Source organism: Charadrius vociferus, unplaced genomic scaffold (assembly GCF_000708025.1).
Source record: "Charadrius vociferus isolate BGI_N301 unplaced genomic scaffold, ASM70802v2 scaffold731, whole genome shotgun sequence".
Classification (NCBI taxonomy): Eukaryota; Metazoa; Chordata; class Aves; order Charadriiformes; family Charadriidae; genus Charadrius; species Charadrius vociferus.
The window spans coordinates 467,034-494,710 of NW_009646854.1; the positions used below are offsets into that span (position 1 = coordinate 467,034).

The following is a 27,677-nucleotide window of genomic DNA, read 5'->3' on the forward strand; positions in this document are numbered from 1 at the left end:
GCCATCTGCTTTTTGAGGATCCCAGGTAGAATTTTGGTCATGTTTTCAAGCTAATCTCTGCAACTCTCCTGAAAGCCAAAAGCATTCTTTTTAGAAAGGAAACCCATTGTATTTGAAGTCCCTAGAGCAAAATAAGCTTGATACTTAGCAGTATTCAATAATCCATGTTTATTCAGGTATTTTATGTGGATTAAAAACTGTATTTTAAGGACTGAAATTTGGAAACATTGACACCTGCCACTTGTGATATGTTGCATTAACATTGCAAATTCCAAAATTATAGAAGACACTAGAACTAGAAAAAAATAAAGACCTTATTTCAGAGGTATATACCCAACTCACTACTTAAAGGTATGATAACTGAAAGCTGGTAATGGCAAAATGCTTTGAATAAGGTTATAGACATTACAAAAGACTGCAACATATTTACAGTAAAATAAATAGTTCAAGAATTCTATCAGATGTAAAATATATTAAGCTTTTCCTTGGAAATATGCCTCATATGTCATAACACAGCATTGAGCTCTTTTCCTTCTTGTACATGTAAATTATCTTTGTCTATATTTTCACCATCTATTTCATTCATCACATTTTCTGAAAGTAGATCTTTTTAATGATATACTAAAGAACTGTCCTGGATTTTTAGAATTTATTTTTTTTTATACCAGTTACCAGTGATGTTTACATTCTCTTTTGCAACTGTAACGATAAACATTGAAACAAGAATCATAAAATAAACCTCTGTGAACTTCTTGAGTTGATTTGTATGTTATCAAAAACTCCAATAAAATCAAACTGTTTCAAGTTTTATGTGATACAAAAGACAATAAAATATTTCTTTTTATTTTGAATTACAGATGGCATCTGCTCAAGATTCCAGATATGGCCAGAAAGATACATCTGACCAGAACTTTGATTACATGTTCAAACTGCTCATTATCGGCAACAGCAGTGTTGGGAAAACCTCCTTTTTGTTCCGATATGCTGATGATTCCTTTACATCTGCATTTGTAAGCACAGTTGGAATCGATTTCAAAGTAAAAACGGTTTTCAAAAATGAAAAAAGAATTAAGCTACAGATTTGGGTAAGCCAAAAATAATAATTCTGTGAACTAAGCAAGCTTTAGCAGTTTGATAGATAGCATTTAAGCTACTGTAGGTTTGCATTGAATGTCATTACCTTTTTTTATATATATATATATATATGGCATAGTAATGAAAAAGCAGTTAATTATTTTCTGCATCATGTCCTTTTCTGTCTTGAATAATAGAGTGTAGACAGTATTTTTAAGGTATTGAAGAGCAGCAGAGTATATATACTGAATTAAATTCCATTAGGAAATAACACAGATTGACACATATTGATATCTGTGCAGTGAGGTGTAAACAATGGTGCAATATATAGGCTATTGAAAGTGATACACGTTATTAAAAGTACCTTGAAATTCCAGTTAGAATCTGGTTTCTTCCCACAAAAATTATAAATTCATGTAGGATCTATGATAGTGGATGCATAAAAGAAGGCATAATTTTTTTCTCTATTAGTTATTTTTGTCATCCTGATCACCTGAAACATCTTTGTTCTTCTGCTGAGGAAGCAAACATATGGAAAGACAGAGTGTAAGAACTATGTTGCCCAAGTGTACAAACCCCCTCATCCCTTGCCAACAACTTAGAGATGGTAGAAAGGTGCCAAATGTAGGAAAGTGTGATGCCAGGGGATAGCTGTTCTTTTCTGCAAACTTCCCTCAGAAAGAAAGGATAGTTGAAACTTATTTATGCAAAAGCCACTGATGCTCACATCTCCTAATTCTTAGGTGATATTCACTTAAAAGAGAGGGGGCATAGCAGAACATTTAACAATGTGGGATCTGGAGTTAAAACGTCACGTCTTTGCTATCTTCCTTGGGTGCTTGAAGATTTTGAGCAATGTTTCCTTTGTGAGGTATTTGTAACAGCCTTATTAAACAAAAATTGGGGGGTTTTGTGCATGGATACAAGTAATTTAAAAGTTTCATTAATGGTGGGTAACCATTGAATCTTGGGAAACCTTGGATCAAATACAACCAGTTCATCTAACATGTTTTGAACAGCAGATAAATTGAGTATCTTTAACATGGCACAAAAGTGAATTTCCCATAGTTTCCTAGGCTGTATCTCATTCACGTCTTTTTAAGTAGGCTTCAGCCCTTGATATATCAAATCATTTGTTGTTCCATGCCCTCTAGGAACTGGAACACAGAGTCGGCCTCTCACCTTCTCTACCTTTTTAAGCTGAGATTCTTGCTAATTATCATGAGTATAACAGTGCTACATACTAGGTAACTGTATGTCAAGTGCATGCTTTCACTGCCATAACTTGCTAGTTCATTGTAGTACTTTAATGTTGAAGATCACATGGTAATTCACATATTGACATTATCTTATTATTTTTTGATAATGGACCAATAAAATTGTGTTCACATTATAGTCTTTTAACTACCAAGTGTCCTCTACAATAGATTTTATTGTTCATGTCTCTCCTGGCAAAAGCAGCAACATTAGTTTAAGATGTTATATTAATGTGATTAGTTTGACACCAGTATATTTCTCATAATGCCTCTCCATGGCAGACCACGAATACGTTCTTGGCTCAAAGCAGTCCATTAACCTAAATGCGTTCAGGGCTATCCATGGCATAGAAAGAATGTAGCAACTGTATTCTTGCCAGCTGGAATAAACTTCCACTTCTAGCAAAACAGACATTTTATTGTTCTTTGCATGGTAGCAACATGCAGAGTCCATACAGACTCTGACAGTCCTGCCTAAAAAAACTTGCAATTGAAACATGAAAAACAAGGGCTCCATGTCCTTTAGGGAAGAAGGAACAGAAGCTAAAAATTCCTGAATTAACCTACCATAGTGTTAGAGACAGGACTTCAGATTTCACTTTCAGACTAAAGCTTTTTACCTCAGCCAGTACCGCTTCTTGGTTTGGGTTTTCTTCCCATTTTAATGCCAGTTCTTAAAAAAAACTTATCATTGCCAAATTAACTCAAATTGCAACAGCTCACTATAGCTGTTTGCACTTTTTAGATTAAGTATTCTGCATTGGAGCATTGTGTTGCAGGCATGCTTGCTAGTAAATTGGTTGACTGTTGCACCTCTAGAACCTTAAATAAAATCAATTAAGTATCTCAGAAAACTATTGTAATGCACAAAATCTGAAATAGAGCACTCTTACCCCATCTCATAAGCTATATCAACAGACGTATTGTTCTTAATATGCAGTATCTGTACATGTAACATCTGCCTATATAATATTATGCTTTATTACTTTTCCTTGATTATGCAAATATCGTTCTAAAGTGAATAGTACTTCTGCAGTATCCATTTCAAACTGCATTTATGAAAGGCCATTTATATTAGATAAAATATAAAATTGTATGAATCATAATGAGTATGGTTCGATGTTAATTCTGAATAGAAACATGCATAAGGTTATAATGCTTCCTCCAAAATCACTGGCAAAGTATTTGGTGAAATCATCTGATAAATAATATTCAGCATATATGGAATAAAACATTCTGCAAAATCTCACAGGTTTAAATAGTCAGAAGAAACTGGAAATGCAACTTTAAAATATGTTCTGAATGACAAGATAGGAACTGCATTACTTTGCCATGTAGCGCAGTGAAGAAATACATGGAATGCCACATTTCTGCTGTCCTTGCCAGGCAGCAAGATGCAGAAATGTGTTAAAGGTATTGCTGTTAAGTCACTACAGTTCCATAGCTAGAGGCACAGTTAATCCAACATGTATCCTGTTACAATTTTGTACATCTTCTTCTTGAGTAGACATTTAAACTTCATGTTTAGTAGACCATGCAGCGTGATACTTTGTGCTCAACTTGAAGTGTGTTGGAGCTTCAAAGAATGGTTTCATCAGAATAAGATTCTCATATGCTTTACCAGTGAAGGATGCAAGTTTGTTTGAAAGTCAGCATGGGCACTCAAGGAAGCAGAGTCATTATTTCTTAATAAAATTCACTGGGTGATTGTTGCAGATGAACTAGCAAGGGTTAACATGTTGAAGTAGGTGCTGTCTTACATACTGGGTTCCCCAGCAGGTCTTTTGTGTGTTTGAAGCTTTTTCTTGCTTTGAGGTGATCATATATTATTCTTGGATTCAAAGGACCTGAATTTATTTGTCTTCTTTCATTGTTCAAGTCAGGGAGGATGGAGGTCTCTCTAGTACTTACCTTTATTACTTTTTCATATGGTCAGAAAGAGCCTGCTGGGTGCACTGTAATGTTTGCCTTTTTTCTTTCGAGTCAATCACCTTATTTCCACAGTATTTCTTGCTGGAATTGAGAGAGGTTCAGAGTTCAAATGCTATATTCATTAGTGATAGGGCATTACCTTGTCATAGGACCACCAGCTGGCCCTGAAATTTTGCTTCACAGCAAGTTATAAATGCGACAACCACAATATGGACCTTATGAAAACAGCATATTCACAGGTGTTTTTTTACCATTTAAAGGAGAAAAATACATTAAAAAAAAGATGCTTTACTTAAAAAGGTAATGATTTCTCAGCAGAAACGATAAGAAATTTTGGAAAAGAATTGTTTCTGTATGCAGCACATAGGTATGTAGGATAAAAGTCCATCAGAGGGCTTTAGGATGATTTACAGTGTCAAATAATAAACAGCAATACATTTTTCCTCCATTTGGTTTGAGCTAGTAATATTAAAGGGATGAGACTGGAAGGCTTTAAGATTCTTTTGGTTTCAAACTAGTAGATTTTAAATTATGTTGAATTAAAAAAAGGCTTGTCAATACTAATTCTGACAAAAATACACGCTAAAAAAATATTAAAAGCTTAGAGGTGCAAATCAGAAAATAAAATTAAGTTTAACCTTATAAATCATCACTGTTTTCACTGTATAAATCACTACATTCGGTATACCCTGTAGCTGCAATGCCATAAAGGTTTGCATTACTTTTGTAAACTTGGTCAGTGGTTTAATAGAAGGAACACAGTACTTAAAGTGAGGCTGAACCAATGGTGAATACAGAGGGATAATCACCTCTTTTAACTGGTGCGTGATGCTGTATTTGATGCACTCCGGGATGCGGTTTGCCTTCTCAGCTGCCAGGGCACACTGCTGACTCATACTGAGCCTGCTGTCGACCAGCATACCCAGATACCTTTCTGCAGGGCTGCTCTCCAGCCACTCCTCTCCCAATTTATACTTGTGGCCGGTGTTACTGCATCCTAGGTGCAGAATCTGGCATTTTGACTTGTTAAATTTTATCCCATTACTCATTGTCCAAGGCTCCAATCTATCTATATCGCTCTGCAAGGCCTCCTGTCTCTCAAGAGAGTCAACAGTACCTCCCAGTTTGGTATTGTCAGCAGACTTGCTAATGGTGAATTCCAGTCCTGCATCGTGATTTTTGATAAATATATTGAACAGAACTGGCTCTAGAATTGAGCCCCAAGGAACACTGCTGGTGACCGGTCGCCAGCCATGTGTAGCCCCATTCACTACAACCCTTCGAGCTCTGCCTTTCAGCCAGTTCTTCACCCAGTGCACCGTGAACCCACTTATCCCACAGTTGGACGACTTATCCAGAAGGATGCTGTGAGGGACAGTATCAAAAGCCTTACTAAAATCCAGAAAAACTACATCCACTGCCTTCCCTTCATCCACTAGACAGGTGACCTTATCATAGAAGGATATCAAATTGGTTAAACAGGACTTTGCCTTTGTGAACCCATGTTGAGTGTGCTTGATGATTGCATTGTTCTTTAAATGTCTTTCAATAGCATCCAGTGTCAGCTTCTCCACATTTTTTCCAGCAACTGAAGTTAGACTAACAGTTCTGTAGTTTACTTCCCTCATGCCCTTTCTGTAGACGGGAACAACACTGGCTAGCTTCCAGTCAGCAGGGACCTCCCCAGACTCCCAAGACCTTTGGTAGATGATAGAGTGGGGTCCATAATATCTGCTAGCTCCTCAGAACTCTGTGATGAATCCCATCAGGTCCCCTGGACTTGTGAACATTCAGCTGATAGAGCTGGTCCCTTACAATTTCAGTGTCCACAAATGGGAAGTCACTGTTCCCACACTCGTGGTCCTCTGACTTAGGGGACCAGGCAGCCCCAAGTCTATCAGATTATTAAAGACCAAGGCAAAAAACACATTGCTTTTTCTTCTTCCCTTTTGGTTAGATGACCATCTTCAAAAAGTACCTGTTCAATGTTTTTTTTAGACCTCTTTTTGCTATTAACATACTTAAAAAAACCCCTTCTTGACATCTGAAACAATATTGGCCAGTTTCAACTCTAACTGAGCTTTGGCGTTTCATGTTTTCTCCCTGCATAAACAAACCACAGCTTCCTGTAAAGGCTGACCTGACTTCCAGAGATCATACAGTTTCTTTTTCCTCATAAGCTCCATGAGCAGTTCCGTGTTCAGCCAAGCTGGTCTTCTGACCCTTTTGCTTGAGTTACGACACAGTGGAATTGCCTGCTCCTCTGTTTCTACAAGATGGTTCTTAAAGACTGACCAGCACTTATGGACTCCTAAGCCCTCAAAAGCAGATTCCCAGGGTACTCTGCTAAACAGCTCCCTGAATAGCTTAAAGTTTTCTCTCCTGCAGTCCAGGGTAGCAACTCTGCTGTCCTTTTTTCTCATTACACTGAAAATCGTAAACTCAGCCATTTCATGATCACTGTGGCCAAGACAGCCGCCTGCCATCACATCCCCCACGAGTCCTTCTCTATTCACAAATAGCAAGTCCAGGAGGGCATCTTTCCTGGTTGGCTCACTGAGTGCCTGTGACAAGAAGTTATCTCATCTCCTACAAAATTCCAAGGATTTCCAAGACCTGCTTGTCATAGCAGTATGATATTCCCTATTGATGTCTGGGAATTTGGAATCTCCCAAAAGGACAAGGGGTATCAGTGCAGAAATTTCTCCTAATTGCCTATAGAATAACTCATTGGTGGTTACATGCTGGCTGGGTGATTGGTAGCAGACACCCACTACAATGTCTCCTCTGTTTTCCATCCCTCTAATCCTTACCCAGAGGCTTTCAACCACATCATCACTAACTGAAAGGGCTGTACAGTCAAACCTCTCCCTTACATATAGTGCAACACCTCCACCTCACCTGCCCTGGCTGTCCCTCCTGAACAGCCTGTAGCCCTCCATCCCAGCACTCTAATTGTGGGACTCTTTCCACCAAGTCTCACTAATACCAATGATGTCATGGCTCTGTGAGCTGACCAAGGCTTCCAGTTCATCCTGTTTGTTTCTCATACTGCATGCGTTGGTGTGCAAGCATTTCAGATATGCTCCTGAGCCCTCCGTGCTCCCAGGAGCAGTGTAGATGTTCCCAGCAGGATTGCCACCCTCAGGCAATGCCATGCCAGTCCTTGGCTTACCTACTGCAGTCCTGTTGGATTTTTCAAAATAAATCATCAGAATAGGGGAAAAAAGGAAAAATAAAGTGCAGATACTGATTCCTAGAAAACAGAATAAGATTTACAAAGACAGATGAGCATACTTGTTTAACTGAGAGTGTATCCACACCACATCTTTAGCTTATGTTTAAAATTTAATTGATCAGAACTCTCAGTGATTTCTAACTGATGTCAGTGCAAATTTTGTTTGAGGAATATATCATTGAGTTTTCCTTCTCTGATCTGTTTGTTACATAAAAATGTTCTAACTGCATTCATACAGCAACATTTCCATAGTTTCTATCTGATTGCAGCATGTTGGTGCAATTATCAAATAACACTGCACTGCCTTTTGCTGCTTAGAGTGCTTTTCCCTGGGACTAGCCGGAGGTGTCGTGGACTAGGTACAATGATCACACACAAATAAGCTATCCTCCTAGAGCAGTGTAAGACCGGCTCATGTGAGCATATCCTTCCTAGAACTGATTGTGACAGATTTACATGAGACCCAAAATGTTGCTCTCTTCACATCAACTGTTTTCTGTAAATTGTCATAGAGCTTAGGGACTAAGCGAGTACTGGGTTTTATAAGCTGAATGAGGAAATCCAATGTCATCATTCAATAATTAAAACCATAGTAGCTGTTAAAAAATCGATAAATGTTAGGAACCTGATTTTTTGCTCTACAAGCTCCCTAACAGTGCTTTAGCGTTAAAAAGGGGTTCAGTTAAAATAATAATTTTTTGTGTGTATGTTTTTGTGTTAAAGGGGTCTGTGGGAGTACTAGGATGAATGAAAATTGTCTTGGTATTGGAGTCTTTAAGGGGTATCCTGCAGTAACTTGCAAGTGTGGAGGCAGTGCAATATTGCAGAAATATCCTGTAACAGTGACTAAGGCTATAGCATCAGTGCAAGAATCACTAAATACACCAGTTCAGAAGAAAGGTGGTGAAAGCTGAAGTAATAAAAGGGGAGTTAAGAGTAGCGTGTGGAGATAGTGGGTAGAGAATGTAGCAAAAGTTTCATCACAGGAATTTCAGGCCCTGATTTTGTCACATCTGACTTGTCTGAGTATTTCAATTGGTATGATAGCCACATCAAAGTTTATTTCATAATTCCTTTCTCAGGTGCTGGTGACAATGTGCAGCTGCTGCTTTGAATAAACAGCCTTTTTAGGTGAGGATAGTAAATCTAATATTAAAAATGACATTTCTTCATCTCAGCATGAAAATCAAATGTGTATCCAGTAATAAATCAGGCAACACGTGATTTCAAGACAGTGATATAGAAGGCTGAAAACTGCAAGGATTTGGGATTTCTCTGGATCCATCTGGAATAGTAAATTAAACATACCAAGACTGCCCTTTGGCACTGAATCCAGCTGGTATGTAATAGCTTTTGTCCATATATTTAAACTCTTTAGTCTGTGAAAGAGGATGGACACATCCAGATTTTGTATTGGGGAAGGTCTCTGTCCTCTGCTAAGCCCTGAACCTTGCCCAGGAACTGTTTCACAGAGTGCTACCAGACCTGGGTCAAAACTGTGCCAGAAAACATGCTGGCAGTTTCACAGTATGGACAAATTCCATAGCCAAAAATGCTCCCTGGCAGAACTTAATTTGCTGTTCTAGACATGGTCTGAAAGGGGAGCAGCTCCAGCCAGCCTTGGGTTAGGCTGACCTGTCTGTGTTGATAAGCAATGCGATGCGTTCACAAATGTTGTTCTGTCAGAAGGCTCTAAAGCAACCATTACTGGGAAAAGATGGTTTATGAGGTAGGTAGTTGTGATGGCCAGAACGCAAACTCCTTCTGGACTTTCCTGTTAGCTGAAACAAGGAGAAACTCTTAACAGCTTTGGTTTTGGTTTAAGCTGCCCTTCAACAGTTGAGTGTCATCCCATTTGTGATTGGATATTGTTAGCCTAAAATATTCCCTTTCTTCTCCTTTGCTTATTTCTACACAATACGTATCTTTGAAGAGCCATGAAGAATATTTACCTGAAAGTTTTGGGGTAGGATCCTATTTTCATACTGATGTATTATTTCATGCAGTGCTTCTTTTCTCTTTACTGAGAGCTCTTCCACTTAACGTGCAAGTCATATTTGGTATACTTTGTTTCTCAGAAATATTGGCAATCATTAATCATTGTTTTTCCATAATTAGTTTTTTTTTTTCCCTTCTATTTTTTTTGTAGCACCTGGCGTTTTCCACAACAAATATTAAATATTTGCATAGCCAAGGGAAAGCCCATTATAGTACAGTCATGGTACAGATAATTGTGTTCAGATCTCAGTCCAAGGACCGCCAGGAGTTTTTAGTCTTTGTATAGCTTGGGAATCTTAGTTACTTCCAGAAGTTGTATATATTCCTTAATTCAGGGTTTCTTAGTGCTCTCTTTACCTTGCCCCGTGTATTCTGTATCCTGCTTCTGTACCTGTTCTTCTGTTTAAATTAAAGTTGCATCCATGGATCCAACTCAGCTCAGGTTCCCATTGATTTAGGTAAGTAGCCAAGGAAAAAAAAGGTTGAATAGTTCAGTTTTATCCAGCCAAGTGGAAATGAGCGGGTGGGAAGGGGAGATGGCTAATGTAGGTATTTGTCAGGGAAAACAAAGCTGCTTACCTAAAAAGTAGACAAGACAGCTTGCCTTTTCTCTAAACTTCAGTAGATGCTAGTAGTTTGTATAATCGATATAACGTATACATAGTGTAAATAGTTTATTTAGCTTAAAGTTTGAAGGCATCAGAGCAGAAGGAAATATAAGAAGAGACTGAAAAGGTAATATGTGTACTGCTACTTGAAGTTTGACTGCAATTGCTCATGCAATGAGCATGATGTGAGAGAGAGCACCAAAGAGTCTGAGGGAGAATGGGACCAAGAGTTTATGAGACAGGGCACCATAAATGGTGTAAAAACTCAGAAACAGCTATGGGTACTACAAGTGATGGCTTGTATTGTTTCCTTGAAAATCACACTGAAAAAGTGGTACTGCAGTCCTTCACCGGAAGACCCAAAACTGAACTCTGTAAAACTTTTTGCAAGAAATGCTGCCTTGGGACCTATTCTGGGTGTAAAATATAGATGCATCCGTTATAAACAATACACAACTTCTAAAACTGCTTGATGTATTTCTTGTATAGAACCAAGACCCATTTTTCAGTGCCAAAGAAAATCTTGGCAATGTAAAAGACATACTCAGTTCAGACGGACTTCAGTGCAAAAAGCACATGCTCTACACTTTGTGAGACTGGCCACGTTGGCCTGTGATGGCACTTTTAAAATTGACATGCTTGTATTTAAAAAGTACCACTGGCTATTCAAATATTGATGTGACATTACAATTTTATTGCTATTAAAAGCACATGTCTTAAGGGTTTCAAACACTGTCTCTAAACCCAACTCAAAAAAAGGATGATGCCTATCACTTCAGCACCCTGGCTTTCACTGCTGAAACCGCTGCTTTACTGTGATTTTTTTAAAGTTTGCTTAATGTTTTTGTTATCACAACAGCAGCTGATGGATTGAAAGATGCGTTCTTATCTTTACATCTAAGAAAGCTGATAGCGTGTGTCAAGCATCAAGGTATATAAAGCCCCTTGGTTGCTTAAATGCTACAAGAAGATTTAACGTCAGCATTACTGCTTAGCTATAAACAATGTGGTTATTTTCATGTTTCTTTTCAGCTCCTTCCCCTCCTGCTGCTTCTACTTCTAGTCTGAGAATCTGTCTACTTAGGCAAATGAATACTGGGACTTCTGATTGTCTTTCAGTTGGACCATCTGTTTTTCTGTTTTCCTAGTAAAGTTGTGCTGCTTAGGAATTACATGATTCTGGGAATGGTGACCGTGTACGGAGCCCCTCAGCCTCAGGCCTGTGACTTAAATCCAGGTCAGAATTGATCAATAGCTGTTTCTGTCTGATGGATGTTTCGCTGATCTATGGGAAATGAGTTCAACAGTCATAGACTGGTTTCTAATTAACATGTATCTACTTTGCTTCTCCTAAAACTGTCTGAAATGTTGCAAACGCTTCTGCACATTCATTACATGCATTATCCCACTGATCCTTTTAAATCTAAAAGTGTTTTTTAGCCATTTGCTTGATGTTAACTATGTCAAAGTTCCTGAGCCACAAGTCTTAGGAGTCTTAGGAGAATATTTGGATAAATATCATGTGTATGTGCTCTGTGCTCCTGTCTAGGCAACTGCTTTTGGCCACTGTCAGGATACTGGGCTAGAGAGCCCTGTGGCCTGATCCTATGTGCTTGCTCTTACACTCATAAACACTGAGGTGGTTGCAAACTCCTGGCCTCAGTTTGGACAGGAAACTTGAGGTAAATGTCAGTCCTACAACTGCAACTAGCATTAAATTCCACTGTTTTTCCCAATATTCCAATGTTTTTGTGAAAGCCTTCTGTAATATTAGGTCAAAGTTTTCACTCTTTTACAAAGTTCTGTGCCTTACAAAACCCTCCATTGCCTACTTCAACAATTTTGCTGTATAGCTTTGCTTGCAGCGTAGAAATCATGTCCCTGTGACCAGCTTAGGACTATATATATCACCGCTGGACTTTAAATATTCCCTCACAAAGACTCCTGTTATCAGTAAAATGATATGTCTGTATTCAAAGGCAAAGATTACTTGGAAAGAGAAGGTGGCATTTAGCATGATTAAAAAAAGCGTTTCACTGTTTAAGTGGAAATTTCCATGGGGATTCTTTAAGAGAAACTGAGCTAGTTTAAGACACTTTCTAGAACACTTTTCTATAGTGTGTCTTAGGGAGTTTTCTTCATTGGACTCCTGGGAAATGCATCCTGACATCCTTTAGGCCAAGAAATCATCATCCTGCCAGACAAAGTAATTGCAGCTCACCCTAACTTGTGACCAGTCTGGTATAACATTTTGTTCAGCTGCCTTTGCCTTCCACATCATGATCTGCAAGTCACCAGCTTTTCCCATGCAGGGAAGCATACACCAGTGGAGGAACTGTCATGGACCAGCACTTACATGTGTGCAAGCATCATGTAGATTGTACGTAGGCTCCGTAAAAAATGGTGATAAGAAAGGGAAAGGGAAGATGGAAAAGTTTTCGTATGTGTGTACCTGAATAGCAAGATCTTTGTTTTTGCTCAAAGTAAGGAGTCAGGATGGGAAGGCAAAAGGAAAAAGGGACTGGAATGATTTAGCTGTGATAGGGGTCTGAAGCAAGAACCTTGGGCTAACACTGAAAAACAAATAAGCTATTTTAACTGTTCAGGTTCAATAAAATCCAAAGAAATTTGACAGTATATTTTAAACTGTGAGATGCAACTTATACTTACTAAGCTATCATTTTAAGAAGCAAGAATAAGTCTATTTCCAAAATGAAATTGACGTTGACAGCATTCCTTAAAGTGAAATCAGCTGTGCTGCCAGGTCCTGTGAACCCTTTTAGTGGCACATTTAAGACATCTATACAGCTGCAGTGAATCTACAAAGAAGAAAAAAAAAGCCCATACAGGCTTTTCGCTGCATTTTAATAAGATCTGTGTTGTAGATTAGAGCAAAATGTTGCACTCTTGCTGTGCAGTTGTTGCTTTGAAATCGGAGGACCAGAGCCTTGGATGGAAGCCATAATGTAAATACAATGAAAAGGGGTGTGTAGAAACAGTATTTAAAGCTCACTTTTGCCTTCTCCTGCTGCTCATTGCAAGCTGTTTCCCTGTGCTGTTTTAGAACAGCTTGAAGTCATTCTGAAATAATGCTGGGTTGAGAGGGACACAAGTGACGGAGGGAGGATGGGGGTCACACAAAAGCAAATAATTTTTATTTAACGCTACCAAATTTGCTTTATGTTCTGGAAGTATGCTTAAGTGCGTTTTGTAAGAAGATGGAGTCATAAAGGGCTCTGTGTCACATCAGGATAATGTTTGTAGTAGCTAACACATTATGGACGATACACCCAGCTTTTACGTGTGAAATGCTGACATCAAGCAAAACAGCATCCCTGGAGGACTTAGCTCTGTATTTACATTGTTATTTCTTGATCAACTAAGAAAAATCAGTTAGGATATTGGTTACATTTTTTTCTAGTGGAGAAATTGCTTTTTACACTTCTTTTTCTTCTCAGTGTAGTTGAAGGCTAATCTCCTTCAATCCTTTCTGAATAAATATGTTGTTCTTCTGTAATCATCTAGGTATTTTCTGGTTTAACCCAGATTGGTTTATTACCAACTGCTCAGAAACACGTTCTTTCCATTTTTTTCCTCTTATGACTCTATTTATTCATTAATTGCAATTTGAGAAATACAGAGAATTCTGCCTCAATGAATTCAGTCAACAGCTTAGATGGAAGTTGTCAATAGTGTAACTTAACCAACTCGTTTATTCCAAAATTAGGTCAGCAAGAATGATACTTGATGAACATTTTTGCCCCATATAGATTGGGTGCTATTGAATTTAGTTTATTTTATTTGGAAATATAGCCAACCCCACAGAAAGGAATAAGAAATAACCTCTCATAGAGGTTTCTGGTTTTCCTTTCTAGATGGTTTGGTGTGTCACACTGGCTAGCAAGGCCTATATTTGTTCAGCTTAACGAATCATTCTAGGATGAGCTGAGCTAGAAAAAAAACAGAAGTGTGATATTTTATAATTCTATATCCACCTGTAATTAGGACTCGTATTTTCTACAGTGTCCTGAAAACTTCCGGGACTGCTTATTTCTGACCCCTTCTTCAAAAGATATTCGAATTCTAGTCATCGTATGAGACTTCTTAACAACAATAAGTGCAATTTACTTCAACTGTAATTTCTTTGGAGATATCTGTTTTTGATTAGGGTTCCCAGATTTTAGTGGATATGACCACACATGAGATGTCTTGACCTATGCTGTGAATTAGAAATGTGAGAGTGAAGTACAGAAGCATCCCAGTTGGCTGGATGTAAATAGAAATGTAAGATTCTTTAACTGTACGAACAAGAGGAATCAAGGAAATTTCCTAGAGAAAAGGGAGTTAGTAATGAAAAGAAGGGTGGGTAAGGAACTAATGACAAGATGTCTTGAAAGACATCCGACTTAAAACGCATTGCGGAAAGGTTTTAGGATTCAATAGTTAGTAAACTTAATACATGGTAGGTATATGCTAATAAAACTTGTTAATAATGGGAAGTTGGGAAGTGTATAGAAGAGGATCAGTATATCATACAGAAAAAAATCGTGACTTTCAAGTGTCAGGTAACAGAAACAGAATTTAATTTAACATTACCAAATTGGACACTTAGGGAACAACAATAAGAAATTATTTTGTAAACTAGAAGTTATTCAGTTAGCAACCACTAACACAATCTGGGTATACAAGAAAGAGGAAGGATTCCTACCAATCATCCAATGAAAAACAGTTAATATGGCTTTTGGATGTGTCTGGTGAAGTATTTCCAGAGGAAATGGGACTATTCTGTTATCTTCTGCACTGGAGATACTTCATATGGAGAAAGGAACTCAAACGGAAGACAGGTGCAGAAAAACCCTGTTGTAATGAGTAGAGGAACTAAAGGAAATAGAAGGAAATAAAAAGTGTGGCTTCTTTACTCTAGAAAACAAAGGCAACACTAGTGCTTTGTTTTTTGAAGAAGTTGGCTTTTCTTTAATAAATATACTTAATTTTGTCCAAAACACACAATTGTCTGCTGAGAAAGAGTTTGGATGGGAAAAATGTGTAGGCAGGCCTGCTATATACACGGGATTAATGTGCTATTAGAGGAAGCCTGTAACAAATGAACAGGATATGCACTGATTGTCTGTATAACAGACAGACACGTTCATGAATTGCCTTTGAAAACATGTGGAGTTGGGCTGACAAATGGCACGTGCACTGTTCTGAATGCTCCCAATTGCTCCCTCCCCAAACATACAGTGGAAATGAATGCTTGTATGACATTTTGAATATGGCAGTGGTCTTACTTACAGTACCTTAAGGACTCAAGTGTTTGTCTTGCTTCATGAGCCACCATCCTTCTTTCTGTTCTTACTCAGGGTAAATTCCTGTTGGAAAGTCTGTCCATGCAGGTGCTAAGAATGCTTCTTTCACAGAACTGCTTCAGGCAGTTTAATGAAACAAGGGCGTCAGAATATTGTTGTTAGCTGGCTGCATCCCAGAAGATAGAGCTGGTAGCAGGTAGGAAGAGTAATAACAGAAGCGTGACTTAGGGGCGATTAGCAGGAAATCAATTTGGTCATTGGATATGATGAGTCTGGTAGACAAAGAAACTCACTAGACGGCAACTGAGTGTGAACATGTCTGTTTGCCATGTTGCAGAGAGCATAGAATCTATCAAGGCAAAAAAGGCATTAAAAAGATCATATAATGGCAAAGAGGGTTATAGTTGCTTTGGCTGGGAAATGGAAAGGCTTAGAAAAGCAGTACTGTGCTAATTAAAGGGGAAGAGGTAAAAAAATGATGTGATTGAAGCATATATGAGGAGTCCTCTGAAAATGAATGTCACACCTGAAGCAAGACAGTAATTAACAGCCTGAAGGATAAAAGGACCTTACAGAAAAGCCAGATAGTCCAGGAGAAATGCCTCTACACTGAAGATAATGAATGCCATTGTGATTGTACGGGAATGGAAGTCTTAAAAGCTAAATGGAAGAAACAATGATAAAAGATGACATTTGTATCTAACACCCTTAATTGGACATCAGCTCTGGGGATTAAACTCATATATTTAGAGCTACAGTCATGACCACTTCTTGCTTTTTTTTGAAAAGCTAAGAGTGCCTACGGAAATGTCCTGCTGTAAACCAGCCATTATAAGGGCCGATCTATATGAGAGGAATGAACCAGTGATTTTAAAGGGATAGAAAGAAGAAAACCTGGAATCTCTTCATACATTCTGTCAGTCCCATACATGTAGATGAGCATGGAAGTCCTTGCTAAAGGACACTGCACATGCTAAAAGTTTACATGAGTTAAGAGAAGTCTGGGCAAATTCGTGAAAGAGATACTCACTGAGAGTATTTATAGACACACAAACTAATTCCAGCTCAGGAAATCACAGAGCTGCATGTTGTTGGAGGTTAAGGGGATGTTCGAAAGAACTATTTTGTATGTCCACCTTGCTGTTACAATTTTCCCGAAGCATTTAATCATCAACACTGCTACAGAGGATACCGACTAGATGTACTTTTGATATGACCCAGCAAGACCGGTTGTACATAAATGTTTATTTACCTGTAAAACAGACAGGTTCTTTGCCTTCCAGGAAAAGCCTCACAGCTTTTTATGAAACTACATTTTCTAGCTAGAAAAGTGCAAGAAAATTCAGTCACAGGCATTTTAATACTCAGGCCTCTATCATGTACAAATGAGCCTTAATACTTTGAAAATAACAGGATCCAGGGAAACAGGAATTTTACCTGCCTGCCCCTTACAACAAGGTTTTCTGAGATCTATCGTATAGCAGTACACAAGTAATCACAGAAGATATTGGAGGTGAGGCATGGCAGGACTGCATTCTTCTTGTTTCATCATGGTGAAGGATGCAGGACCTGGGTAGATTCCAGGAAATCTTATGGTAATACTCGTGCTTTGATTTCCATTTTTAAAGGATTGCTAAGATGCTGAAGTTGCTGTAATTTAGTTCTTGGTAGATTACATACTAGCTTTCTTTTGCTAAGTTATGAAATTTCTTTACTTCTTTTTAAGCCTCAGATATCACAGTCTATTTCCTTTTGAATTTGTGAGAATGTATTTTATTTTTTAATCTACAATCATTTCGCAGATCACGTCTGGCTGTCCTACAGGACACCATGGGCCCATTCTCACACATGTAAGCAAGGGAAAAAAGGGAGGAAAAATTATTAGTTTACATTACTAGCCCAACCTGGATTTGGCTAGAAATAAAAACCGTTGTGAGGCATCTCTGAAAAATAAGTTGAGTAACCTTGACTTACAAAGCCCTATTTTTCCTCTGCAAACATAGAAATGCTACTATCTCCCAGCTGACTTGAGATAACCATTCTCTCTTGAGCTCTTAGTTTCTTTTTCCTTCTTTCTTTGTGTAAACTATGGAGTTCACTATGACCACAGCATAGCCTTTGGGACTTAATTTTTTGCTATTTTCCATTTTGTCTTGCCAGCTAGGAAGCGAAATAGAACTGTATAACTTTCTTTCTCTTTTCATATAAAAGAATAAGTAAATATGTACACCTTTTTTATAAGAGTGGGAGATGTTTTCATGGAAGACTGGCTTAGGTTTGCATAAGGAAATTGTTGTATTTTGAACAAGTTCTGGAAAGATGCTAGGGGCTGTCTCTGTTGACAATGACATGTTCATCTAATACATCTTTTGTCTCGGTGCAGTCACTGTGCAAAGCAAAGTTTCCAGCACACACAGAGTCTCAAACACAAAGCAATGACACAGGAGCACAGCATGGCAGCCCTCAAATAGTAGAAACAGGCAATGTTTTTCTAAACCTTTCTAAGTTTGGCGGCTTTTTTCTTTTCCCTTTTGCTTTTTTTTGGCCTGATTTAATTCCATGTAGTACAATAAGAACATAAAGAGTATCCAGTGGGTTTGCCTAGTTTACAGCCCAACTCCAGATGAACTCTGCTAAGTGCAAAGGTAAAACTGCTTTTTTTTCCTTATGTACAGAAGTTCTTAGGAGATAGAATCATTTTGCAGGCCAGTACAATTCACTTCCTACAGCTGTTTCTTTCTGATTGTGCAGAAGGGAGCCTGAGTTAATGATTTGCCCAAATATAACGTTCAACAGACCAAAATGAGTGCATGTCTTTTGTGAGAACTTGAGTTTTCAAGAGTGGCACTCATCTTTTACTATGGCTGTTTCTTTTGGAAGGATACAGTTAAATCCACAGGTACAGTCCAGTGACAGAGGGATATCTTGTTTAGTGACTATGTATAATTAATTTTAAATGCTGGAAGTTTCTTTTCTTTTAGCAATTTAAAAGGTGGGTAGGGTCACCCACGTGAAATGTCCATTAGTATCTCTTCCATTGATTTGTCTCATTAAATATAATTCCAAACCTAAGTTATTCAGGATTTTTTTTTCTGACTGCCTTGTGGATTTTGTCAGTGGTGTATGAACAAGGGCTTTAAATGTTGTTGATTGTTTCATAGTTTCATGGGTTTTTATCACATATAACTTTTAATAATAGAACAAATCCTCATCTGTGGCAAATCACTTCCAAGTCTGAAAGAACCAACATTGAATTACTGTGATTCATCCTCTTGGTAACCTAAATTGTATCTTCGGAATTGCCAGACTTCTAGCATTTTTGAGCTTAATCGGCTCTATTTTCAGTTTCTGAAAGGGATTTTGTAGTCTGGCTTTCAATAAGCTAGGGAGGAAAGAAATAAATTTAACAACTTCTAGTGTCCAGAAGGTCCTCATTTAACTGATTGATAGTCTTTCATCCAGAACTGAATCACCTGGAAATCTAACTTAGCAATTGCCCTATAATTTGCATCTTTTGTACACAAATCTAGCCAAACTCCTTTAAATGACGTAAGGATTTAGGAAAGATTTTAACTTCATTACAGGAAGGAAACAGGTGAATATTAAGTTCAAGATCTAAAAGCTTTATCAAGTCCTGTGACTGTTGTCAGTGTCACTGTCACTGAGTCAGCGCAGCATTGTAGGAAAGTGAACCTCTGACTGTTACATCAGCAGATTTTCTCTTACAAAACTAAATTGAGTGATGTTTTCTGTATGTATCTTGAGGAGATTTCCACTCAGATTTCTAAATCTGATAAGCTTGTGGGCGGAACTTCCAAAACTGGTGGTGTTTGCTTCCCGTTAGTTCAAACAAGAAAGCCTTCAGAAAAGTATACAATAGCAACTTCTTCTTTTTATCTATTGTGGAATTTTAAGTAACTGCTACACTTAGGGACAGATTGTCAGTTGATATACATCAGCGTTGTTCCACCAAAGTGAGAAGTGCCAAGTTAACAAGCTGGGTAAGGTGAAGATCCAGGTTTTATATTGGAAAATGGGGGAGGGAGGGGTAACATAGAAGTGCAATCAGCAACCGAAGGTCTTAGTCAGCTAAGATTTATGTATCTGCTCCAAGCTAGTAGTCTACCATGGCTCTATAACTGGTGGTCAGAAATACCTGTCTTCAGAAGGTGATTTATTGTGTGCTAAAATATGTCTCTAAAAGAAAAATTCCCCATAAAAATTTGTTTTGTGGAAATGTATGTTCTATTAAACTAAGAAAGTAGCCCTAAAATATAGTAAAATAGATGTTTATACTTTAGATGGCTGAGTCCCTCCCTTAGCAGCTGGAAAACAAAGAGATACCTTTGACAACAAGAACAGCCAGTGGCTGAGAGATTGCTCTTGGTTTAGTCATGGCTTTTCATAATTTTTGCAAAATTCTGTATGCTGTAAATTAATGACCACCAGAGCACTTTGGGCAGGTTATGAGTACCACAAATGATATTAAGGAGACAGACACTAACCAATGAATCAGTGTTATGCATGCAGAAGCCTCCTTTAGCTGGATGGCATTGCTGAGATGACGCCAGTGGTTAATAATATTGTGGCATTTTTTGTTTATTAGAACCAGGTCCCTATGTTCGCATTCTGAATTTCACTGTCTGGTGAAGAAAATGTTTTTGCAGAATGAAAATTAAGATAGGTACTTGTAATTAATACTCAGGAAAGTTTAGAGGTCAAAGACAAGAATATGCCAGCTTTATTAAATTTTTGAGAAAGGGGGTGGGAAAAATAGTGGCCATCACAGCAGAATTTTCAAGCAAAATAATAAAGCTTTCTAATTCCACTGTGAATGGATAGATGCTTGCATCCATTTTATGGAAAAAAAGTTATCTTAATGATTTGGTCTGATGTCTCTATGGAGACCAAATGATTGTCTCTATTTTACTGTAATCATGGGTCTATATTGAAAAACCTTTGCAGCAGAATCCAGAATATTCTAGAAAGTCTCTGTACTTTTTGGTCCAGAAAATGTTGCTGATGATCTATTTTTACAAGAAGGTAGAGAACTGAGAATAGAGCTCATATAATTTGTTTTGGATTGAAGTTATATTTTCCAGACCCTCAAAGACGGGTCATAACACCTGTTGCAAGCTGATAGATTTAAGACCCTCTGTACACTGCTAATAATTTCCAGAGATGTTGTTTGTGGTGGATGCTTGCCATGGAGAAAGAGGCTGCTGCACTTTCTTAAATTTGCTATTTTGTGAAGCTTTTTGGCATGGACATGTAGATGTGGTGCTTAGGGACATGGTTTAGTGGTGGACTTGCTAATGCTAGGTTAATAGTTGGACTCAATGATCTTAAAGGTCTTTTACAACCTTAATGATTCTATGATTTTTCATAAGGAGAACCTACATTTGTTACAGTTAGTAGCATAGTGCCTCATAAAGAACTTGCTAGGGAGGTTGTATTATTTCTTAAGCCTTTTAAAATTTGTAAATGTCATTTTTAAAACTGCTTCTATTTTCATGTTTGGAAAAGGATCACATAGATTTTTCCAGTGGACCTAGGCCAAGCAGCCAAAGGACTCCTGGAGGAATAACTGAGATCAAGAAAGAACTTTAAAACTACCTGGCACGAATTTCCCTGTTTTCTCCTGTTATCTGTGGCAGTGAGCAGGAATCTGTGCTTTATAACCTTAGCTTAGGAAAAAGATATGTAATTAATTCTCTCAGTGGTGAGTTCTGCTCACCAATCCATTTTCTGATTTGTTTATATTTGTCAGAGAACACTGTGTTATGCTTGCTGCCATTCTTCTTAATGTTAATAATCTGGACTGTAATTTAATTGTCCCTTATACTGTTCTGCATCAGAAATCTTAAATAATATTTTTTTCCTAAAAGCCAGGCATTTCCTTTGAATGCAAGCCAACATTTTGCAGCATATGTCTTAAGTAAATGAGCTGCATGTGATACTAATCATTTTGGGTTTCTCTTTTTCAGTCTGTAATAGGCTTTGGCACAAATCTGTACTTTCCTGTGTCTTTTCAAAATTATTTCTGGGGCTCTTCAAAGGGGAGAGTTATAACTCATTTTTGTGATTTGGTCTCCATGCCAGTAAGCTGTTCACTTGCCTTAAAATAACATGCTTGCCTCTACCATCCACGAGTATGTGTTCAAGAGAAATCATGTTCTTTGTCTTTGTACTCCCTCCTGCTGTCAGGAGCTTCCAGAATTGAAATCACTTGCAAGTGAAAATCCTAATTGTCAGCCTTACATCTCAGCTCTGCAGCCTCTGTGTAAGTGAGTGTTGGTCACATGAATTAAACTATTGCAAATAAAGAGGTTACTCAGGCAAATAAAAACTGAAAGACCAGGTCCACATTAATTACCCCTTAGAGGTCTGCATCTGCGATCGTTCAGCTTCAAATTTTACCATCAACTTATCTCATTTGAGTCATGGCTAAATATATTTCTACCTAGTAACAATTAATTCCTGGTAGCAGCTGCCTGTTCTCAAATCACATTCTGCACCCATGTGCCTGCAACACATGCAGTTAATTGTGACAGAGGACCTGGAAATGTTATTAGAATCTAACCACTTAGAGACGCTCATTAATTACATACAGGGCTACCTGTGATCTGTTTCGTTGTCTGCTTGGTATGATCTGTGTAGTACTGAGTCTGCATAGACAAATATTGAAAGAATTAACATGGAGAAAGGAAACATCTACTTTCTTCTCTGTGAAGGAGAAGAATGCCTAAGGATCTTCAGAAAGAGGAGGAAAATTCATGTTGATATCGTGTGTTTCTGGAGCATGTCTAATTTGTGATGGAATATCTGAAATATTGATGTTAGATGAATGTGTATGTTCCTTTCTTCTTGTTTTTTTTTCAAAAATATTACTGTGTTTTGTGAGGATTGTTAATGCTCTTTGGGTTCCCTACAGAGGTTTTGGGAAAGGAATGAGGATGAGTGCACCTACAGACTCAAGAAACCTACTGCTTTTCACAGCAGACTGTCACATCTTCGGGACATGTTGTCTTCTTGTTTGTACACACATGAGCTGTTCATGTAAGGTGGGACCTTCTTTTTTCAGAAAAAGAGGTAGAGAAAATCAGAATAGCAGCTGGGCAGGGTGAAATAAGAGAGACCTGTATTTAGGAGCAGAAGTATGCTATGGCATTTTTTTCCCTCTTAAAATATTCTCAAATATTAAAGTGTCTCCTCTCTTACTAGTATTTGTTTCTATGAGTGCCTCATGTTACACTGGGTAAGAAGACGATTTTTTCAGTACTTAGTGGATATGAAATGTGCAGTCAGCATGGCTTTTCCACTCTTATGACAAATATCACTGAACCTCTTGGAATATCCGTGTAGTTGTGGGGAACGGGCTTTTGGCAGTAAGGTTAATAGTGGTATCTTCCCCACAACAATGACAGAGCAACTAAAGCACAGAAGATTCTCACAATTCACCCAGGACTACAGAGCAAAGATGTCATTCCTCAGCCTTCCTCTTGCCCTTTGACGTTGCTTCCACCCATTGCCATTAATTTCTCAGAACATCCGTGAAGTAATCAGCATATGGCCTTCCTATGTGATTGCTAATGAACTTATTAAAAGCTGCAGCACAAAATAAAAGTTGCATGTGATTTTTGCCTTACTTTACACTGGGCTTTTAATTACCTGCAAGCACTTTATGAAATACTGTAACTTAATAACTTTGCAGTGTTATTTCTAATGTTATTTGAAAAGAGGGAATTCAGCGGGCAGGGAGTACTTAGCTTGGCAGAGAAGTTTGATAATTTGTGCTTAAAACAACATTTCTTCCCAGACCTTTGCTATAGAGAACACGGTAGATGACAAACTTAACAGTAAAACAATGGATTCTGTAGATGTTAGGTGTACCTAAACAGTGTGTAGATCTTGTGCTAGCTCTTTATATAGGGATAAATACCAGTCTTAATCCTAAAATAAGAGCTTGATATCAGAAGAATATGGGACTATTTAAAGAGTGAAGAATTTCTAGCTAAATTCCCAAAGATTTCCCATAGAATAGGAAAAGTCACTGAACTGTTTTCATGCTAAAATAGAAACCCAAATTTTCAAGTCTGCTTGAGAAAGTACTTGAGAAAAAGGGCAACTAAGAAACTGAAAAATATTGTTCTTACTTCAGAAACCAATAATTCTGCATTCATGTGTTTTGCTTTGTTTTCATGTGTTTCACTTTGTTTTCATGTGTTTCTTTCCCTGCTGCCTTTCCAGACTTCATAGTGAGTGTTTTGGTTTAGTTTGGCACGTTCATTGTAAGCTAAACATGATGCTTGTTCTTCACATTTTTTCTTCTTAAAGGTTGAACTCCAGGATGGTAGGAATTAAGTAGAATGAACAGCACTAATCACTCCCCTTGGGTGGATTCTGGGACTAGCTGATTTATTCTGCTCCATTTTCAGTAACAGCTCATTACATTCCTCCTCCTATCATTGTTCTGATCTTCATCGGATCTCTGTGTTTGCAGTGATTTGATTTTAAATAGAGAACCTAGCACAGATAAAAGGTCACAACTGTTCATTTAAAATGATCTCAATTTTTAAGCTCAGCATTCTTGGCCTTTACTGTAGAGCCTCTCTGTTACTGGGATATGGAGTGATGGTTTGTATGAACTGTGAATGACACAGGTACATTTTTGTGTGCGTTGTCTTCAAGGAGGCAGCAATTGGAACAAGCGTGGTGTGCAGATGCTTCAGTGGAACTGGTGCCTCAGGTCATCATGGTGCTCTTGAGCTTGGGACAGCAATATGCAGAGATTAATGCAAAGCTGCTGACAGCTGGGAAAGAGTTATTTTTATCACCTAATATAAACAAATATCCCTTCTGTGTGGCATAGATAAGAGACACATACTGAAGTCCCTATGGCATCACAGATCCCTTACAAACTTTCCAGATAGTCAGTGTGGCATAAGCATCACTGCGTATTATGTCAAAGGAATTTAAGCTTATTCTGTCAGAGGAATATTACATGTTCCTTGCAAAAAAAAACCCCAAAACAAAACAATGGTATTAGTGACATAGCGGCAAAAACAAATCAATCTGGACAAGTAGATTCATTATCCATTGATTATCCACACAGAGCTGTAAATGGTTTGGGGTTACTATTCAGTTATTATAAAATATGTTCAGCCTTGTCTAGACTTTTTCAAGGTGTTTTAGTTACAGGTTCATTGTAGAAATTTTTCATGGTGTTTCCAGATTCTTTTGTCAATTTTCCAAGTGTGAGGCAAATTAGGACTGTCTTTTTTACTTTATGCAACAGTTTCACAGTAGTACGCTAGATGACCAACTAAGTCTCTGTTATTACTTTGGTTTTTGTGGAGCTACCCTGACCTATGTGAGCATAGAATCTAGTCCAGTACCAATTAACACATCAGTTCATATGCTTGAAAATGGTCTTCTTTATTCCTCATTGCCTCTGAGTAATTCCAAAAACTGTGAACATTAAAGTCAATACTTATCTCTGATAGAGCAACGTGTATTGTTTACACACGTAGCAGCTTCAGATTCAGACAGACTTTCTGAAGGGCCAGTTTATTTTAGATGTAATATTAGACTTGAGAAAAAGCCATACAATTGTCATAAAAAGAATGAATTGCGCACCAGTTCAAATTATATTAATCAAACAAGGACAAGGTAAATTTGTCATATTAATAAGCTACTGAAAGATGCCACTTCTTGCATATATTGAAATCACTGTACTTTGTGGGGCAGTTAGGCACTTGTTTCTGCCTTCACTGGTGAGGCTAAGTCTGACTGGCAATCTTGCAGTTTCAGATTCTGTGTGCTGGCAACCTTGAAACCCCAAGGATCTCAGTCATAAACAGGATTACTGATGTGATTATTATGGAGATAAGGTATATGTTACCATGGACAACAGGTTGTTTTACACTGTAACACAGGTGTTGCCTCAAGAGTAGGCTAATATGGAAAGCAAAGAGTGACTTGTCCATGTCCTGACACTGGTCATAGAGCCTGATAAATTGAAACTTGCTCCTCTTCGGCTGTTGTAGGTAAACCTAAGATACTTTACTCTGTCATTTTCTAGAACCTGAGTCATGTATTCAAAGCTGTATATTTTGTTTTCCATGTTAAATGTATCGTGAAACATTTGGAGTTCAGTTTTGCCCATTGCCACAGGGATGGAGATCTTTTGATGAATGAAAGGTATAGCTGTGTAATAATGAAGGGCAACCATTCCTAATAGTAGCAAATCACTAAGGATTAATGTTGATTTTTTTTTTCCTTAGCTTCTGTCTTGGCTTGTTCTTCTAAGGTCTCATTGTGTCATAAAACCACATAAATTTTAATATAACAAAACATTATATTATTCAGTTTTTGACTCAGGAGAATAATGTGCTTCTCCAATTTCTTTTTGAATTATAGCTGGTCTCAACAGAACGTTATTTAAGCTTTGGGAATCATTATGTCTTTCCCTGTTCTTTTTCTCTTCTGCTTAGAAGTATTCTTAATTTCTGAAACCCTGCAAAACCTTGGCTTTCTGCATCAAAACCTGAGAGTGGACCGGGATTCAGGACAAAAAGTAGCTATTGAAACACAATTGCTGGTAATTCTGTGTTGTTTTGTTGAAAAGAAAATTTTCCCATCAGTTTTTTGTTGAGGAAGGTTTCTGAGGTTCTGCATAGAATTTATGTCAGTAATCAAGAAGTGGTAGAGTCCAAAGCAGGGCATAGGTAGCTGCGTCTGTCACATTCCAAATGAGTTGTCACTGCTGTTAATATAATGACTGTTCTGGAGTGAGTCCATTTCTCTCTCCTTTTGTGGGTTTGGTTTTTGTTTTTGTTTACTGTTTTGTTTGGGTTTTTTTAATGAAAAACTTTTAAGGGTTTTAGGTTTTATCTGGATATGAACAGGGAGCATTTTAAGAAATCCCTCTGATGAAATAGAAAGAATTATTTCCCATTCCAGTATTCAGGCTATGCAAGAGAGCAGATTACAGGAATAGAGGAGAAAATCTGTTTTTTTTTGGTTTTGATTATTTTCTTCTCATGGTTTCCCTTTTAAATTTGCTAATTTCCTGAAAAACTTATGCTGATACATGCAAGGAATAAAATTTGCGTCACATTGCAGATTCAACTCTCCTTGCAAACTGGGCTAATCTAATTGTGGTGTCTTGTGCTTGTGTTAGCTAACTTGACTGGGTCTGGTTGAGCTTCAGCAAGACATTTAAAGAATGTATATTATTTGCATACATTTTCATGTATTGCATTGTGAAATTAGAGGTTACTTTGGCAACGTGAATTACTGGTATGATTTGGAGATTTCTTAAGAGCAATTAGTGGCTAGAAGTTATTTCCTTTTTCTAGATCTTTTGAATTATGAATGTACTAGGAGATAGATAAAGAATGATTTGCCACAAAATTATGATTTGCCACATCTTAATAATAGTAACCCTGCCTCTTCTGACACTATTCTGCACGAGGGACAAACTAACCACTATTTCGTAAGCACCAGTTATCAAACTAACATGTCATGTGTCTTCTATTGTGTTTATACCTGAAAAGAAAAGATTTAAATCAGTCATCAGCAGCAGCAGGGGAAAGTAACTCCAATCTACCAGTAGTATCATTCTCCAGGTGCTTTTATGTCAGACCTTTCAGAACTTGAAATGGTATCTGAATTAATTTGCAAACTTGGAAAAGAAGTACATGCATAAAAAAAAATAGCAATGTTACAGTGCTGTCAACTGCAATAAGCTTCACTATGTATAGTAATTTAAAAATGCTTAAAATCTACACTGGAAATGTTGCGGGTTTTTTTCTGGTCTTTTGGTTATGTGATTCTAGTCAAATTTGAAATCTGAAATGTATTCTTTACTCTTAAAGCAATATAAGCATCATCTAATATAAGCAATATAAGCATATATGGCAATTAAGCATCATCAGAATTCCTAACTTGCTAAACACCTCTGATACCTCTTAAGGCCCAAAATCTTCAGTCTATCTTGGGAAAAGAAATTATGAGCCTGCAAATTGGGACCACTGCTGTTTAATGTCTTTGCTGGTGACATGGATGTTGGGACGGAGTACACTCTCAGCAGGTTTGCTGACAACACCAAGCTGTGTGGAGCGGTCAACACGCTGGAGGGAAGGGATGCCATCCAGAGGATCCTGGACAGGCTTGAGAGATGGGCCTGTGCAAACCTCATGAAGTTCAACATAGCCAAGTGCAAGGTCCTGCGTGTGCACCGGGGCAATCCCATACA

General features: G+C 37.8%; 1 protein-coding gene across 1 annotated transcript in view; it reads left to right on the forward strand.

The window, feature by feature from the left end:
• Positions 1-857: 857 nt before the first annotated feature.
• RAB3C (RAB3C, member RAS oncogene family) overlaps positions 858-27,677 on the forward strand; it is a 125,615-nt gene continuing 98,795 nt past the window's right edge. The window contains exon 1 of the mRNA XM_009894267.1: positions 858-1,085. Coding sequence (XP_009892569.1) covers positions 858-1,085 — 228 coding nt within the window. The remainder of the gene's footprint in view (positions 1,086-27,677) is intronic.